We start from the raw sequence: 17,547 nt of genomic DNA on the forward strand, positions 1-17,547 counted from the left end.
CCCTTAGCAAAGACAGATTATAGGCACAAGGGAGCTGTAACAAAATGGACAAATAGTGTATGTTCTGCAGTCAGCCTACGGAAGCTCCAGGTAATAGCTGTTCCCTTGTCCTGAAACAACATCCTATTATGGTATTGCTTTCCTCATCTGCTTCTAGCTCCCTCTCAGGCATGCACCATGCGGCCAGTCTGACTAAAACAAATTTCCCTGGCACTATGTCCGATTTCTTCAGAAACTCTCAGCGCTTCTAGAACCATTGGTTTCCAGAGGCCATAAGCACTACACTTCCCTTATTTCCTTGACCATCTTCAGCAGGCATTAGAGATGGAACCTCCCTGATTGGGGATTTCCTCTCCCCTGCATTTCATGAGATACACCACCATCTATGGTTTCACTCAAAATACTTTGTACTATAGATACACAAATTGGCATGGTATAAACTAGTGTTTGTCTAATAGCACTTGACTCTCCACAGCCTAAAAAGGCTCGTATGGATATCAAGAGACTACGTAAAAAAAGACATTTTCAATACATGCTTAGATTGGTTGTGCACTTTGAGGACTAGCTCAACTCTGAGGCAATATGCACTCCTCCTATGATTTTTGCTGACATTTATGCTATGGAAAAGGATTGTAAGAAGAAACTGGCTATTCCAGTAGTGAACCCTTCAATTTCAGTTCCCAGTAAACACCTTATCGTTTCTATTGAAGATGTTCCCTCTTTTAATGAGGCATTTTGAAGACCTCTTAAAGGCCTTATTTACAGTCTTTGCAGTCCCAGTCCTACAACCAGCTATTGCATGTCTATTTTCCAGACTATCGAAAACTGGTCAGGACAAATGAACAGAGAACAAGAACCTGTCTTTGAGGACCCTGCTCTCTTAGAATAATTGCAGTTGATGCCCTCAGCCCTTTTTGTTTTGTGCTAATGCTGTATACAATGTCCTTTATGTCTCTGCGCAGGAGTTTCTGGTTAAAAGATTGGTCTGCTGAACCTTCTTTTTAAAAATGGCTTCTACACACATCTTTTGACAGTGAAGGCCTTTTTGGGGAATCCCTTGATAAATTCATCAAGGAGGTTTTTTGGAGGAAACATACTCCTGCCCCACAGCCTAGGCAAGTCTCCTACTCCTACGGTTGCTACTCCTGCTCTGTAAAAGAGCTCTTTTTGCTCTCCCTTGGACATCAACCTCAAAACCATGGCTTAACACTTCCTTTAGTCACAAGCCCTGGATTCCCAAGCCCTCAAAGCCTACTCAAAAACTCTTCTCACAATAAAGGGGCATCTACTATTTAAAGCAAGGTCTGTAAAAGTGATTGTAAACCTTTGTTATTTTTTTATATATACAGTATGCTATACTTACCTGCTCTGTGGATTGGTTTTGCACAGAGAAAGCTGATCCTCCTCTTCTGGGGTCCTCTGCCGGTACTCCTGGCTCCTTCTCTTCTGTGTGTGTCACCACACAAAGCCACTTCCTATGGTGGTGCACAAGCGGGATCAATCCCAAATCGGGGTGTCTGTGTCTATAGACACAGACAGCGAGCCTTGGCCCTGCCCACTACTCCCTTGACACAGGATTTGATTAACAGCAGCAGGAACCAATGGCTCCCACTGCTATCAATCTGCCCTGTGAGGAGGGAGAGAGCTCTCCAATCCTGCCCTGGAATTGGTGAAGTCTTTCCGCCACATGCCTGAAAGGTGGTGACAACAGATGCCGGCCTTACAGGATGAGAAAGTGTATACAGCTCCCTAACTGTCCAAGGAACATAGTCCCCACATGAATCAAAACTTCAACATTCTGGAACTAAGATCCTTCAGATTATCACTACAACATTTGACCTCCTTTCTGATGGTTTATGTAGGCCACTGCTGTAGCATTGACTTAACTGTATCCTAACTGGGTGACCTTGCAGAAAAAGCTGCCCTAAAAGAAACACATCTGATACTCTCCTGGGCAGAAACTCATATTCCAACACTTTTCGCCTTCTACAAACCTGGGGTGGACAATTGGCAGGCAACCCTCCTGAGCCATCAACGTTTAAAACTGTGGGGTGGTCTCTTTACCCAGATAGTTTCAAAATCTCTGTCAAACGTGGGAAAAATCAGATGTGGGCAGCCTGGGCTCCAGGTACAACATTAAGCTAAACAGGTTGTAGACAAGACCAGGGATCCTCTAGCCTTCCCATTGGATGCTCTGATGATTTATTGGACTTATGTCAAACAGGTTTATGCCTTCCCAACAATAAGGTTCCTCCCTTGTTTCCTGCGAAAGATGGAAGAGGAAAGAGTTCCTGGGATTTTGATTGCACCAAATTCTGCCAGAAGAACGTAGTATACAGCGCCTGACCTTGAGAACCATTAAGGGTCAAGTTTCTGCTTTATCCATTATCTTCCAGAAATCTCAGTCCCTTATTAAGGTTTTTCTTCAGGAATTGCTTATATACGTATATCCCCCAATTTGAACTCCCATGTCACCTTGGGATCTCAGCCTGGTGCTTTCTGCTCTTCAGAGACCGTCTTTTGAACCATTTAGAGATAGTCTGTTGGAAGACCTCACTTATAAGGTTGCCGCCTGGTAGCCATTATATTTGTTAGGCATGTTTCTGAGTTGGTACTTCTTTTATGTAGAGTCTTTTCTTGTTTTGTTTTTTCAAAAAAACAAAGACCAAAACCTAAGTTGATCTCTTATTTGACCTCAATGAGGATATTTTCTTCCTTCCGTTTGCCCTGCCTCATATCATGACAGGGAAATTGTCTTATACTATGTGGGTGCAGTCAGGGCTTTCAGGGTCTACCTGGTAGCCACAGACTCTTTTCTCAAGGATAACTCCTTTTCTATCCTGCTTGCGGGCCCCCGTAGGGGGTATCCTGCTTCTTGCTCCCCCTGTGCCAGGTGGATCAGGCAATTCATTTCCAGGGCTTTACACCCATAGGGACAGAGTTCCTCTTTCCCTATCAGAACCCATTCCACCAGGACTGTAGGGGTCTCTTGGACTTTGGTTCCAAGGTTTGCAAGGCAATCACTTGGTGCTCTATCCACACATTCTCTAAGGTCTGCTAGGTGGATGTTTAAGCCTCAGCTAATACAAACTTTAGCTGCAGAGTGCTTCAAGTTCTTATCTGAGGCTGAGGAAAAGGGGGAGACCTGAAATGTGTCCAGACCACCACTGGAGGGGGCGAAGGTTAGAAGTGCATCTGGGACTGCATCCCGATCTATGCATCAGGTCGGCACCTTTGATCTGTGTAGCTGTCAGTTGGTACATGCTGACTCTTCCTTCTGCTGGCTTAGGAAGTCCTGTGTCTTGTACTCTACAATTAAGATAATAGACATTTTGAGTACATTTGGAGTTCAGTACAGGACACATGGAAAGTGACCTGTACTGAACTCCTCTTTGTGTCTTAATCACTTCTTATTGTTTAAAAGCTTAAGGAGTGGGCAGGGTTATATGTGTACTCTCTAGGGGAGAGCCTAGCAAGTTTTCTGTCAGTTTCCAATCACCTAAAGGTAGCAGCATATAACCCATGGTCTATAAATATACAGTATGTGCTGCTTACTTTACTCTAAGAAAAGCTACTTACAAGTCAGTCAAAATTAAATTTTTTCATGTTATAAGCGACTTGTATATAGATTAGCACAGGGCTTGAAAAAGCCGCTCGCCAAATGCGAGGAGAAATTCTTGTGAGGCAAGTGGCGAGCACAGATGATGGATGGAGCGGCTGCACCTGCGATCCAAGCCTCATTGTGAAGCCGAGTTCCTGCTTCCAACTTCCGGTTTCCAGCTTCTTCGGCACCGCCATAACACAGGCAGCACCGCTGAGGAGACAGGTGCAGGAGAGGTCCGCTCTCCTCCGCTGAGAGGAGACACCCTCTCCACTGCCGCGGGGGACTCGAGGAGAGGTCTGCTCTCCACCGCCTTGGGGGATCACTGTAGAGAAACCACTGCACTGCGCTCACACCGAGTTCAGTGGCCTTAGTATACTGCAGTGTACTTCTGAGCATAGGGCTACAAATAAACTGTAAGACACTTGTTATTTACTGTTCCAAAACACATTGATTTTCTTTGTATAATTTTCTGCTAAAATACGACTGGACTTTAATAAATGAATAATAAAAATATAAAAGTATTATACAAAAATCAGTTTAAGGAAAAACTGCAATAATAACTGAAAATATGTGCTCACTAACAAAAATCATATCGTCATATTAAACAGTCTCTTTTTAAAGATGCAGAAGATAAACAAAAAAAATACAAAATGTTCACTACAGGTTTAAAGCTGTAAAACTTGATATTTTGATTGCACCCTATTGCTGTTATGTTTAAATTGACATAATAAAGCTATGTTATAATTGCAGTTCTTTATTCCAAAGAAAAATGTAATTTCATAAGCTTTAAGGGGGCATGGTGGGGGGATGGGCTGGGGTGGGGTTGGAGGCAGACCTGGGCAAGGTTGGGTGCGGCAACTGGCGGAGAGTAAGGTTTTTGCCTGGCTAGTAGGTCTAGACTCTAAATTTTAAGTCCTGGATTAGCACACCTGAATTTTTCATTTGAAGAATTTTCAACTTTTTGTGTAGTTTTCTGTTTAGGAACTAAAAAATATTCTAACATACACTTTACAGTTGATTTCCAAGGAGATATAACAAGGTAATTTTACTTATTTTTTAATTAAAAAAAAACAAAAACATAAACAACGGGACTTTTAGAAAGTGGAGGGAGGGAGGAGAGTGTTATTTACCACTCTGTATATGCCCACATGTTTGACTGTATAATCACATGGCCTTGACAGATAAAGAGAAAAAAGAACAGCTTGGAAGAGAACTGAGACAGGAGCATGCTGAGTGGATGTCAATAGCTGGCATACACAATCTCAGGCTGCAGTGGGGACACAGACAAGGGAGAGGGACAGTGAACAGCAGGATTAACCAGGATTTTTGCCATCTACGGAAAACAAATGCTGTATTGGATGAGTGAGTGTGAACACAGTCTAATATAGCATGCATTGACAGTTTTTGATGATTTGGGTTTAATGACACTTTAAATTAAATGTTTAAATGGTAAATGTCTGGAATATTAATTGATCAAATGTTGCTTTTTTCCTTTTATATGTTTGATTCTTAACCATGCTCTACTATTTATTTTAAGCATATACGAATGTCTTTTTCTACATTTATAATTTTTGTTCCTCATGTAGTGAACCGCCTCTTGGCAATATGGCTTCAGATTTTGATTCAGAAATGGACAGCACTGAACGACTGGCATTAGGAAGTACGGACACCTTGTCCAACGGGCATAAGGCTGATCAGGAAGCAGCTAAACGCTTGGCCAAGAGACTTTACAATCTTGATGGGTTCAAGAAAGCTGATGTAGCAAGGCACCTAGGGAAGAAGTACGTGTGGGTATTGTAAGGACTATATATAACAAAGATCTGTTACCCAGTATCTGTCATGTGGTGACACCTCGACTTCATCTCTGATCAGCCCCAATGTTGTACCTTCAACAGTTCTTCAGTACTTCATGTCTGCATTTACAGGTTGCATGCAAACATATGCTTTCCAATACACCAAAATTCATATCAAACATCTGTGAATTGTAACAAGATTTCATGTAAGAACAGTATTTGTGGAACATTGTTAGAGCCGTATTAAACCCAAAACCAAAAATGTAATATATTGCACCTTACCAATCCTTACAGCAGATGCAGTGGCTGTATTAGTTAACTTTTTTTTAGGCTGGCCAGTAACGAACCTCCTGTATTAGTGTGGATCCACACACAGGGGCACAACAGACAGCAGGTTTGTTAATCTGGGGGGAAGGGAATGTTAGATGTACTAGCAGATTTAGATACACTAACAAATTGAAGCCAAACTCCAGCTCACACTGCAGTTACACAAGCAGTTACAGCAACAGTTTTTTTGGGGGGATAAAGGTGTTTCATCACTACAATGTAAATAAAAGCTGATCACTGTAAGCACACCTGTCAGTGGTAAATGGTTTGTCTCAACACTATTAATTGACACATAAGCAGGTGAGCTTGTTCTGTTGAAAAACACCAGACTTACTGGCCAGATCACCAGATGGATATAAAGTCTAAAAAAAGAAAAACTGTGCAGCGCTATAAACCCCTAAAATAAAAATAATTTCTATAAAATTAATGTAGATAATCTAGTGAGATAAACATACTCATAAACAACATTATAAAACCATCAGGTATTAGGTGATTACAGTCTTGCGTATATAACATGCATATATAAATGAACACCAAATCAAGTAAAAAGTTCTAAATGCCAAATAAATAAGTAAACAGTTTGTGTGAAAGAAAAAAGTCCAATATCTTTTATAGACATATGAACCAGTGACATAAGTCGGGTTGTGACACCTCTTCCGTAAAAACCTTCATCTCTATGCACTCACCAGAACTGTGGTAAAAACAAGCCCACAATATGACTCCAATCTGTGACAGCCTCTTTCACTCATTCCTCTTGACAGATCTGATCAGAGGTAACCAGGACACAACTTTATAAAAATAGCTCAGTGACTTTTTCCTCCTGCAACAGCCAATATTGGTAATACACGCCAATGGCGCAGGCTCCAGGCGTAGCATCCACCGCCTCTACTTTCTGAACAGTGCAGGGGCGGACTGACCATTTGGAAACTCGGGCACTGCCCGAGGGCCCGGGGTCAGTAGGGGGCCCCATGAGATGCCCCTGGTACCTTTTTCATAGGCTTTTTTGAGTTTGGGCAAGGACACGGGCCCCATGATCCCCTATTGCCCGGGGGTCCCATGAGTTGTCAGTCTGCCCCTGGAGCAGAGTGAGGGAGGGGCAGGCAGGGCCTGCGATGGAGTTCGCTTCTCCCTCACACACTGCTCAGATAGAAGAGGCGGTGGATGCTGAACCCAGAGCCCAAGGAATTGGCATGTATTACCAATATTGGCTATAGCAGGAGGAAAAAGTCAATGAGTCATTTTTATTAGGGTGTGTCCTGGTTACCTCCGATAAGATCCGGCAAGGAATGAGTGAAGGAGGCTGTCACAGATTGGAGTAATACTGTGGGCTTGTTTTTACCAGAGTTCTGGTGAGTGCATAGAGATGAAGGTTTTCACAGAAGAGGATTTATGTCACTGGTTCATACATCTATAAAATATATTTGATTTTTTTCTTTCACATGAACTGTTTACCTATTTATTTGGCCCTTAGCACTTTTCACTTGTTGTTCAATTGTATTTGCAAGATTGTAAGCACCTAATGCCTGATGGCTTTATAATGTTGTTTATGAGTATGTTTATCTCACTAGACCATCTACATTAATTTTAGAACATCATTTTATAGAAATTATTTTTTTTTTAGTGGTTTATAGTGCTGCACAGTGTGCAGGGGCGGACTGACAACTCATGGGGCTCCCGGGCAATAGCGGATCATGGGGCCCCCGTGTCCTTGCCCAAACTCAAAAAAGCCTATGAAAAAGGTACCAGGGGCATCTCATGGGGCCCCCTACTGACCCTGGGCCCTTGGGCAGTGCCCGAGTTTCCAATTGGTCAGTCCACCCCTGACAGTGTGTTATTTATTCAGTATTGGGTTGGTCACCTTTTAGTGCTAGCAGCTCTCTAATCTTTAAGTGCTCGCTACACCCCTCTTGTTTTGGAAAAAAGAAAACTAATGCAGCCACCATACCTCTAAAACTGGTAGGCTGCAATATAACAAATGTTTGCTTTTGAGTTTAATACTACTTTAAAGTTCTTTCTGTCATCAGAGACAACACTAATACTGTTAATTTGTTCCCGTAATAGTCTTTCTAGCTACCAGTGCTAACTAATACTTTTCAAGAGCAAAACTGCTTTATTAAGTTCACATTTTTTTAGTTTGGTGAATTATTACGTGTAGGTCAGGTTATGAGTTATGTTCTAAGTAGCTGCAGAGCTATTGGTGTGTGGGGAGGTGCAGAGTGGTGCAGGCAGTAAATACACAGAGTTCGGTTACAGTAAAACCTGGAATGTCTATTAAACAGAATGCCAACATTGCAATCATCCATGTGGGGGAGCACCGCTAGGGAAATAACTCACAGTTCAATTAAGTCAGATTTAGAGGAGGAGAGGTCTGACATCATCTGTTTTAGAGGGTGTAGCATAGCCTGGCCTGTCTTGTCCCAAGAGCGAAGCTCCCTTCCAGGATAGTGAGTCCCCAATCTTTCCCTCATGGTCAGGAACCTTTCCCTATCGCTAGTTACTTTCCCTAACAAGCGGGGTCTCTCCCTACACTAGCCCCATGCCATAAGCAGGCCAGAACCCCGGGGCAATGACTTAAATGGACCATACTAACCGAAGATGGCAGCCAAGGGTCACATGGGTGCAGTGTAGCCAACAGGAACGCTGCTCTATTGACCCAGGAAACAATAGAGAAAAGTTGTTTCTCCTGGACATCCTCTCCAGGCTTAGGTGGTACTCGATTTGAGCACCACCTGCAGTGGAGAAAACAAACCACACATGCCTACAGGCAGAAGTAGCCTAACTTAGAATGAACCAGTGGCAAGGCTATGGACATTCATTATTTACAAATTCCTAACAACCATTAAATGATTTTGAAAACATGCCCTCGTTGATCTCTATCACAACTAATCCTTACAAGTTCATAACAGAAGCCCCAAAGTAATTCAAGTCAATCTCTCAGCAGCTTGTCAGGTTCAGGAGCATAGATGTCAGCAAAACAGTTCAAAAGTGTTACAAAGTAGACATTTCAAAGATAGCACATACCATGAGCTGGACAGTAGGCAGAGCAGGTAGGCTGGTGCTTGTGGAGCATGACTGCAGATGTCAGCAAGGAAACAAGGACTGGTGCAAGGATGGAGCAGGTCAGAGCAGAACAAAAAGTAACAGAGTCTGATATCACAGGATGGACAGGCAGAAGTATAGTCTAGACAAGCTGGGTCATAAAAGAGTTGAACAGAGTCCTAAACGGTACAGAATCACAGTGGAGACAGCAGGGTCTGAGCAAGCTGGGTCATACACAGATATCCACAGAGCAAACACAAGCTGGATCAAGCAAGAGCACACCAGGTAGCGTCCGCTATCACAAGCACTGGTGGTGTTTAAAACTGATGCTTTAAACATGGGCAGCAAGAAGCTAGCCAATCACTGCTGCTTCTAAGTAAGGTCTGCCTCAGGTGAGTTTTGCTCAGCCTTAAAGGGCCAGCACAAATCCTGGTACTGACATTATCCCCCTTCTTCAAGGGGTAGTTTCTGCACCCCCAGGCTTACTTGGATGACAAAGATGGAATTCCCTTTTGAGTTGAACAGTGTAAAGTTCACAAGCCAAGACTGATTAAGGAGCAGAAGGACCTACAGTTCATACTGTGACAGGCTGAACTGAGGTGGCAGTTGCAAAGACAAGCAGGACTGGAGCAACTGTCACAAGAATTGGCATGGCTGCCACAGATGGTACTGGGCAAGACTGGAATGGAAATGCCAGTACAGGGGTAGCCTGGACTGAGGCAGAAAGCACAGGCTGAGCTGAGACTAGCTGGGCAGACTGTAACAATACTTTTCTTTGAGAAGGTGTAGCCCCAGGTAAAAGATCAGTAGAACAGTTGCAACTGTGATGAGACAGTAAAGAGTCACCCAACCCTTTGGAAGATCTGTCAAGGGAGTCCTTATACAGTTGTGTTCAAAATAATAGCAGTCAGACATCACTAACCTGATCAATCACTGTTTTTGGTAGAAATTATATTTCTACATGGCAAATAATTTACTAGCAGGTGTAGTAGAGTAATAGAAATCCAACAGTCATGACATGCATGCTGCTGATTCTGTGTAATTGAATCACTAATTGAAAGGGGCATGTTCACAATAATAGCAGTGTGGCGTTCTACTAGTAAGGTCATTCATTCTTTGAAAAACAGGTGGCAATTATTGCCCTTATTTAAGGAAGGAAGGCAGCAAATGTTGTACATGCTGGTTACAGCGCATTTCTCTCTGAAATTCTGAGGAAAATGGGTCGTTCCAGACATTGTTCAGAATAACAGCATACCTTGATTAAAAAGTTGATTGGAGAGGGGAAAACATATAAAGAAGTGCAGAAACTGATAGGCTGCTCAGCTAAAATAATCATAAATGCTTTAAAATGGCAACCAAAACCTGAAAGACGTGGAAGAAAGTGGAAAAACTACCATTCAAATGGATAGAAGAATAGCAACAATGGCAAGGACTCAGCCAACAATCAGCTCCAGGAAGATCAAAGAAGGTCTAAAGTTACCTGTGAGTACTGTTACAATTAGAAGACGCCTATGTGAAGCCAAGCTATCTGCAAGAAGCCCCCGCAAAGTCCCACTGTTGAAAAAAAGACATGTGCTGAAGAGGTTACAATTTTCCAAAGAGCACATTGACTTGCCTAAAGAGAAATGGCGCAACATTTTGTGGACTGATGAAAGTAAGATTGTTCTTTTTGGGTCTAGTGGCTGAAGACAGTTTGTCAGACGACCCCCAAACACTGAAATCAAGCCACAGTACACTGTGAAGACAGTGAAGCATGGTTGCGCAAGCATCATGATATGGGGATGTTTCTCATACTACGGTGTTGGGCCTATTTATCGCATACCAGGGATCATGGATCGGTTTGAATACATCAGAATACTTGAAGAAGTCATGCTGCCTTATGCTGAAGAGGAAATGCCCTTGAAATGGGTGTTCCAACAAGACAACGACCCCAAACACACCAGTAAATGTGCAACATCTTGGTTCCAGACCAACAAGATTGACGTTATGGAGTGGCCAGCCCAATCCCCGGATCTTAATCCAATAGAAATCTTCTGGGGTGACATCAAAAATGCAGTTTCTAAAGGCAAAACCAAGAAATAGAGAAGAACTGTGGAATGTAGTCCAATCATCCTGGGCTGGAATACCTGTTCACAGGTGCCAGAAGTTGGTTGACTCCATGCAACACAGATGTATAGCAGTTCTCAGAAACCGTGGTTATACAACTAAATATTGATTCAAAGGAAAGCAAAATCTTCAAACATTTTTCAGTTTATATAGTGAAAGTTTGAGTTTGTAAAGAAGAATACAAACACTGCTATTTTTTTGAACAGTCTAATATTCACTTTTCTTCAACTATTTTAAAGGAACAACACAAATTTGATATATTTGTCTTCATGTTTTGATTTGGAATAGAATGTGTAGTGTTCCCAATGCATTTGTGTGTATGGAAATAAAAGCTATTAGAAGGATTTTGAGCTTTATTCACTGTTTTCAACACACTGCTATTATTTTGAACACAACTGTATCAAGGCAAAATCTGTTCCACTTGGAAGGCAGCAATCTGGATAGAATGCGGAATGCAGAATTTGTACACACTGATCAAACCATGCCAAGATATTCCCTTCACTCAAGTCAGTCACTGGATTGTGACCCTTAATCCAAGGAAGGCCTAGAATCAAATGTGTGGACCGAGAAATAAGGAGAAGACAAGACATCTTCTCTTGATGCAAAGGACCTACTTGTAGCTGGAAAGGGTCAGTGGCCATAACACTTAGTTTTGTGAGAGAGGCAGATTTTCTTCACAGAAATCAGGCGGACAGGATAGTCCAGAGCATTAGTTTTCAGAGACAAGCAGGTAATCAGAGTTTGTTCAGTACAACTTTTGCTGGCTCAGGAATGCACAAATGCCAGTAGCTCATAAGACCCAGACCCATAGTGGATAATAGCAGGGATCCTTAAGCGATTGTCCTTTTGCAGAAATGAAAGCAGACTTAGGGTGACATTTTTACAATCACCTAGAGTCCTGGAGTTTCCCGAAATGCTTGGGGAAAGAGCAAAGCATGTGACCCTTAAGGCCAAATTACAAACAAAGTTGCAACAGCGAGTGCCTTCCTAAGCAGATAAACAGGTGGAATCTAGCTGCATTCATCCTCAGATATGGCACTGAAAGAGGAGGAATTTGGAGTCATGGCAGGCACAGGTTTCCTGTCAGCTGTGCAAAGTTTCAGTCTCCTCTCCTGCTGATGACGGGCACTTCTTATGGCTAATTTCCTGGCCTCTTCCAGTGAGGCTGAGTAGGGGTAGTTAACCAAAGCAGTTTTAATTGCATCAGATAGGCCAAATTGGTTCCAGACTAAAGGCCTAGGCATGGGGGTCACGCTGCAGTGATGAAATGATGATTTGCAGCCTTTGTGTTTCAGAGCGAGACAAGGATGATCTTAACCTGAAATGTAATTTGCAGCTGTTCTTAAAGTTACAGAACCCCCTGTGGTCACCAGAAAAACAACATGTCAAAGGAATTTCTCATTCAGATGGTAGAGTATTGTCAGTGGTAGGAGGGGAAGGCGATTACACCTTAGAGAGCTCTGTGGTCAGTTCCTGAACTTGATGGGATAAACAAAAAAAAGTTCTTGAGCAAACATCTGAGCTTGTTCTGAATCCATTAGGTCCCCTTCCTCTTTAATTGTATGGTTTGTGATAATGTCAAGTTCAGGAGTATAGATGTCAAACTATTCAAAAGTGCTACAAAGCAGACAGTTCAATCACTGATAGCACATACAATGAGCAGGATAATAGGCAGAGCAGTCTGACTGGTACTTGTGGTGAACTACTACAGATGTCAGCAAGAAAACAAGGACTAGTGCAAGGATGGAGCAGGTCAGAGCACAACAAAATGTGACAGAGAGTCTGATATCACAGGAGGGTCAGGCAGAAGTGTAACCTAGACAAGCCAAACACAAGTCATACACAAGTCCAAAACAGCACAGAATCACAATGGAGAAAGCAGGGTGAGAGCAAGCCGTGTCAAACACAGATATCCACAAAACAAATACAAGCTGGATCAAGCAAGAACACGCCAGGTAGCGTCCACTTTCACAAGCACTGGTGATGTGTAAAAACAGGTACTATAAACTTTGGCAGGAAGGAGCTAGCCAATGACTGCTGTTTATGGGTAAAGGCTATCTCAGGTGAGTTTTGCTCAGCCTTAAAGGACCAGTACAAGTCCTGTTACTGACGCAGCTCAACTCAATATGTCCCCCCTCCTTGAGAATCAACAAGTGCTTCTGCTGTGTATTTGAGTATACATTGTAAATTGCTCCACATTTTATGCAGTTACTGAGATCAATGAAGACTTGTTTAGAATGTTATTCAATGCTTGCTAATAATGTATAAATACATGAACGTCCATAATTTGTCCAGAAGTTTCCTCACATCATTAGTGAACATGAAACCTCATCTTACAGAACGTCTCTAACATATTGACATGGATGGGAATACCTGCAAATTTCATCATGCACAAGAATACTTCCACATCTGTACACTGGAGGAATGTTACAACTGGAACAGTTGGTAGAACTTGACATACTGAACTGCTGCACATTGGCCCCAAAGCATTAACTAGTGATTGTACTTTAGCTTGCCAAGAGCAGATAAGGATGGGTACTTGCTTAGTGATGTTGGTGAAACTGAATAATGATATGTGATAGGGAGCTGGAACAAAATAGCCAGCAATAACTTTTCCAAGATAACACAATGACTAGAGAATGTGTATTTACTGGTAGTAGAAGTAGGTGTTGAAAGGGGACCTAAATTGCTGTTTTTTTTGTTTTGTTTTTTCATTTTTATTGGGTATATTCCCAGGTCTTGAGAATTTTATTTTGGTTGTACCAAAGTATTTGTGCTTTGTGAACAGTATTAGTTCTCTGAGGAATAAATATTAAAGTAGTGTAAAATGATAAAGATGAAACAAGCAAAAGAAGAAAAAATAAGGATGTTACAATGCTCTCATTGTGTGTACTAGACGGTATAAATGTTTCTTCATGTGTTTGAATTTTGTTTTTGTTATGATTGTCGGTTGAACACATCACTTCCTCACATTCATTGCAATGCATTGCCTTGCCTTGATATGCTTTTTGAAACTTGGTTGTATAACATGTTAGACTATGTACATACAGGTGAAACTCGAAAAATTAGAATATCGTGCAGTTCATTTATTTCAGTAATGCAACTTAAAAGGTGAAACTAATTTATGAGATAGACTCATTACATGCACAACAAGATAGTTCAAGCTGTGATTTGTCATAATTGTGATGATTATGGCTTACAGCTCATGAAAACCCCAAATCCACAATCTCAGAAAATTAGAATATTACATCCAATCAATAAAACAAGGATTGTACATAGAATATCGGACCTCTGAAAAGTATAAGCATGCATATGTACTCATTACTTGGTTTGGGCCCCTTTTGCAGCAATTACTGCCTCAGTGCGGTGTGGCATGGAAACTATCAGCCTGTGGCACTGCTGAGGTGTTATGGAAGACCAGGATGCTTCAATAGCTGCCTTCAGCTCTTCAGCCTTGTTCAGTCTTATGTCTCTCATCTTTCTCTTGGCAATGCCCCATATATTCTCTATGGGTTTCAGGTCAGGCGAGTTTGCTGGCCAATCAAGCACAGTAATCCCACGGTCATTGAACCAGGTTTTGGTGCTTTTGTCAGTGTGGGCAGGTGCCAAGTCCTGCTGGAAAATGAAGTCAGCATCCCCATAAAGCTCGTCTGTGGAAGGAAGCATGAAGTGCTCCAAAATCTCCTGGTAGATGGTCGCGTTGACGCTGGACTTAATGAAGCACAGTGGATCAACACCAGCAGACATGGCTCCCCAAATCAACACAGACTGTGGAAACTTCACACTGGACTTCAAGCATCTTGCAGTGTGTGCCGCTCCATTCTATCTCCATACTCTGGGTCCTTGGTTTCCAAATGAGATGCAAAATTTGCTCTCATCAGAAAAGAGGACTTTGTACCATTGAGCAACAGACCAGGTCTGTTTTTCTTTAGCCCAGGTAAGACGCTTCTGACATTGTTTGTTGTTCAGGAGCGGCTTGACATACGACATTTGAAGCCCATGTCCAGGATCCGTCCGTGTGTGGTGGCTCTTGATGCACTGACTCCAGCCTCAGTCCACTCCTTGTGAAAGTCCCCAACACTTTTGAATGGCCTTTTCCTGACAATCCTCTCCAGGGTGCGGTCATCCCTGTTGCTTGTGCACCTTTTTCTTCCACACTTTTCCCTTCCACATAACTTTCTATTAATGTGCTTTGATACAGCACTTTGGGAACATCCAACTTCATTTGCAATTACCTTTTGAGGCTTTCCCTCCTTATGGAGGGTGTCAATGATGGTTTTCTGCACAACTGTCAGGTCAGCAGTCTTTCCCATGATTGTAATTCCTACTGAACCAGACTGAGAGACCATTTAAAGCAGGGGTGTCCAAACTTTTTTCAAAGAGGGCCAGATTGGATGAAGTGAACATGGTGGAGGGCCGAACATTTTTCCGAACATTCTTTGAACCATTACAATTAAATGCAAATAAATTATTTTATGCCAAGTTAATTGCAAACAACATACTTTTCATTTCATAACATTAAGATCAACTGACAGCTGAGTTTTCACAATGTATTGAAAATAAATTAAAAAAAACTTACCTGCACTAATGTGAAGGGTGAAAAAGGTAGCTGGAGCTGAAGTCTCTGCCCGGCAGCCGGGAGGGGAAGAGAAACACACTTCACGCTGGAAGCCCGGCCCTGACGTCACCGCCCTCTGTCGCTCCCAGTGTGGCGCAGTCACGCATGCGCACTGCTCTCAAGCAGAAGGCTGTCTGCCACAGAAGGGAGGGCCTTGCGACAGCCGCATTTACACAGACCAGGGAGAACGCGCCGCAGTCAGACATGCGCACTGCCCTCTGCTCTCAAGCAGAAGACTGTCTGCCATAGAAGGGAGGGCCGTGGGAGGGCCACATTACACAGAGCAGGGAGGGCTGTTGGAGGGCCGTATTAAACCGACCCCCGGGCCGTAAATGGCTCGCGGGCCGGACTTTGGACATGCCTGATTTAAAGGCTCAGGAGCCCTTTGCAGGTGTTATGGCTTAATTAGCTGATTAGAGTGGGACACTTTGAGCCTAGAACATTGCACCTTTTCACAATATTCTAATTTTCTGAGATTGTGGATTTGGGGTTTTCATGAGCTGTAAGCCATAATCATCACAATTATGACAAATCACGGCTTGAACTATCTTGCTTTGCATGTAATGAGTCTATCTCATATATTAGTTTCACCTTTTAAGTTGCATTACTGAAATAAATTAACTTTTGCACGATATTCTAATTTTTTGAGTTTCACCTGTATGTTTTTGTACCTTCTTCCTTCTCTATGATCAAAAGGCCAGTAATCATTTTTGTTTTAATTTGCAGCAATGAGTTCAGTAAGATGGTCGCAGAAGAGTATTTGAAGTTTTTCGTCTTCACAGGAATGACTCTGGATCAAGCACTCAGGTTTGTCTGTTTGGGATTCATCCTTATTTTCAGAAGCCAAATGCAAAATGATGCTGCTGCATGTCCTCTGGCCTTTCAAACAAATATGATAGAACTCATGGGTCAAACAAATATGATAGAACTCATGGGATCTCCGTTAATATGGACAAGCAGGGACAGATTTTCCATGAAGCACAAGAGGCCACTGCATATAGGAGGCAGAGGAAAAGAAGTATATTTTTCCTGTTTAGTTATTAGCCATATATTCTTTCCCTTTCAGTAGCAATACTGTGATCTAATATACTGTAAGCTTATTTAGACCTTGTCACAATATTAAGAGCCACAACTAGAAAAGAATGACACGTTTTCTGTGCCTACAAGGTTCTGATGATGGGAATTCTGCCCTGCTGACAAAACCTATACATGTTATAACTGTACATTTAGTTTAGAAACATTAAACAAGATATTTTTGCAGTACTCTTGGTGTAAAAAAAACTATCTGACTTAATGCAATCCTTTTTGGTAAATTTGTACGGTATTCCTCCATTCATTTGTTAGCATGATATTCAGTGCATGGATAAAACATCAGGGATCATGCATGGACAAGTGATTCATAAAAGCACAGAAAAGGACCCTTAAAGGAATGTTGTTTTTCCTATATGGATTGAATCCCTATTAGCTATAGGATTGTGATCCCTTTAATATCCAAGGTATATGCAGCTAAGAATGGTTTATTCCGTCTACAGCACCTCTCTTCTACAGACTGCAGGAACATGCAGTGGTCATAGCTATTACAGCAACAGACGAGAGCCTGCTATGGGGTCTGAGAGAAAAAAAGGAAACAGCACTGTTTGGTTACACATTGAATTTTAATAATGGCAATAGTATTTGGCAAACACATTTGATGAAATTTATTATATATGACTACTTTGAAGTAATTAGTATTTTGGATCACTAGAGGAACTGCTTCAAATGTGGAAATGAGAGCAGTGTTGTGAGAAGAACAGCAACAGAGTATTATTCCTTTTCTTTGGAGAACAAATATGAACGTGAAGTAAAAAGGTTCCAATACTATTTACACTATATCAACTCAATAAATAAAAATATATAGAAGGATGATAGCGCCACAAATCAAAAATAAGTCCAATAAATGATTATTTCTTACAAGAGGGCAGAGATAATGCCAAGCCCTAGAATTCATAAAGACTGTTGCAGTCTTTGCAAAAGTGTCTCACATGCATTCTAAAAGTGGCACAGTGAGCACCGTATTAATT

General features: G+C 42.0%; 1 protein-coding gene across 1 annotated transcript in view; it reads left to right on the plus strand.

Moving 5' to 3' along the window:
- Positions 1-17,547, plus strand: part of LOC149462225 (PH and SEC7 domain-containing protein 1-like) — a 455,877-nt gene that overhangs the window by 61,862 nt on the left and 376,468 nt on the right. Inside the window, exons 5-6 of the mRNA XM_089677241.1 lie at positions 5,191-5,385; positions 16,214-16,294. Coding sequence (XP_089533367.1) covers positions 5,191-5,385; positions 16,214-16,294 — 276 coding nt within the window. The remainder of the gene's footprint in view (positions 1-5,190; positions 5,386-16,213; positions 16,295-17,547) is intronic.

The sequence above is a fragment of the Staurois parvus genome, unplaced genomic scaffold (genome assembly GCF_062004578.1).
Source record: "Staurois parvus isolate SC_StPar_1 unplaced genomic scaffold, SC_StPar_1.0 ptg000182l, whole genome shotgun sequence".
Classification (NCBI taxonomy): Eukaryota; Metazoa; Chordata; class Amphibia; order Anura; family Ranidae; genus Staurois; species Staurois parvus.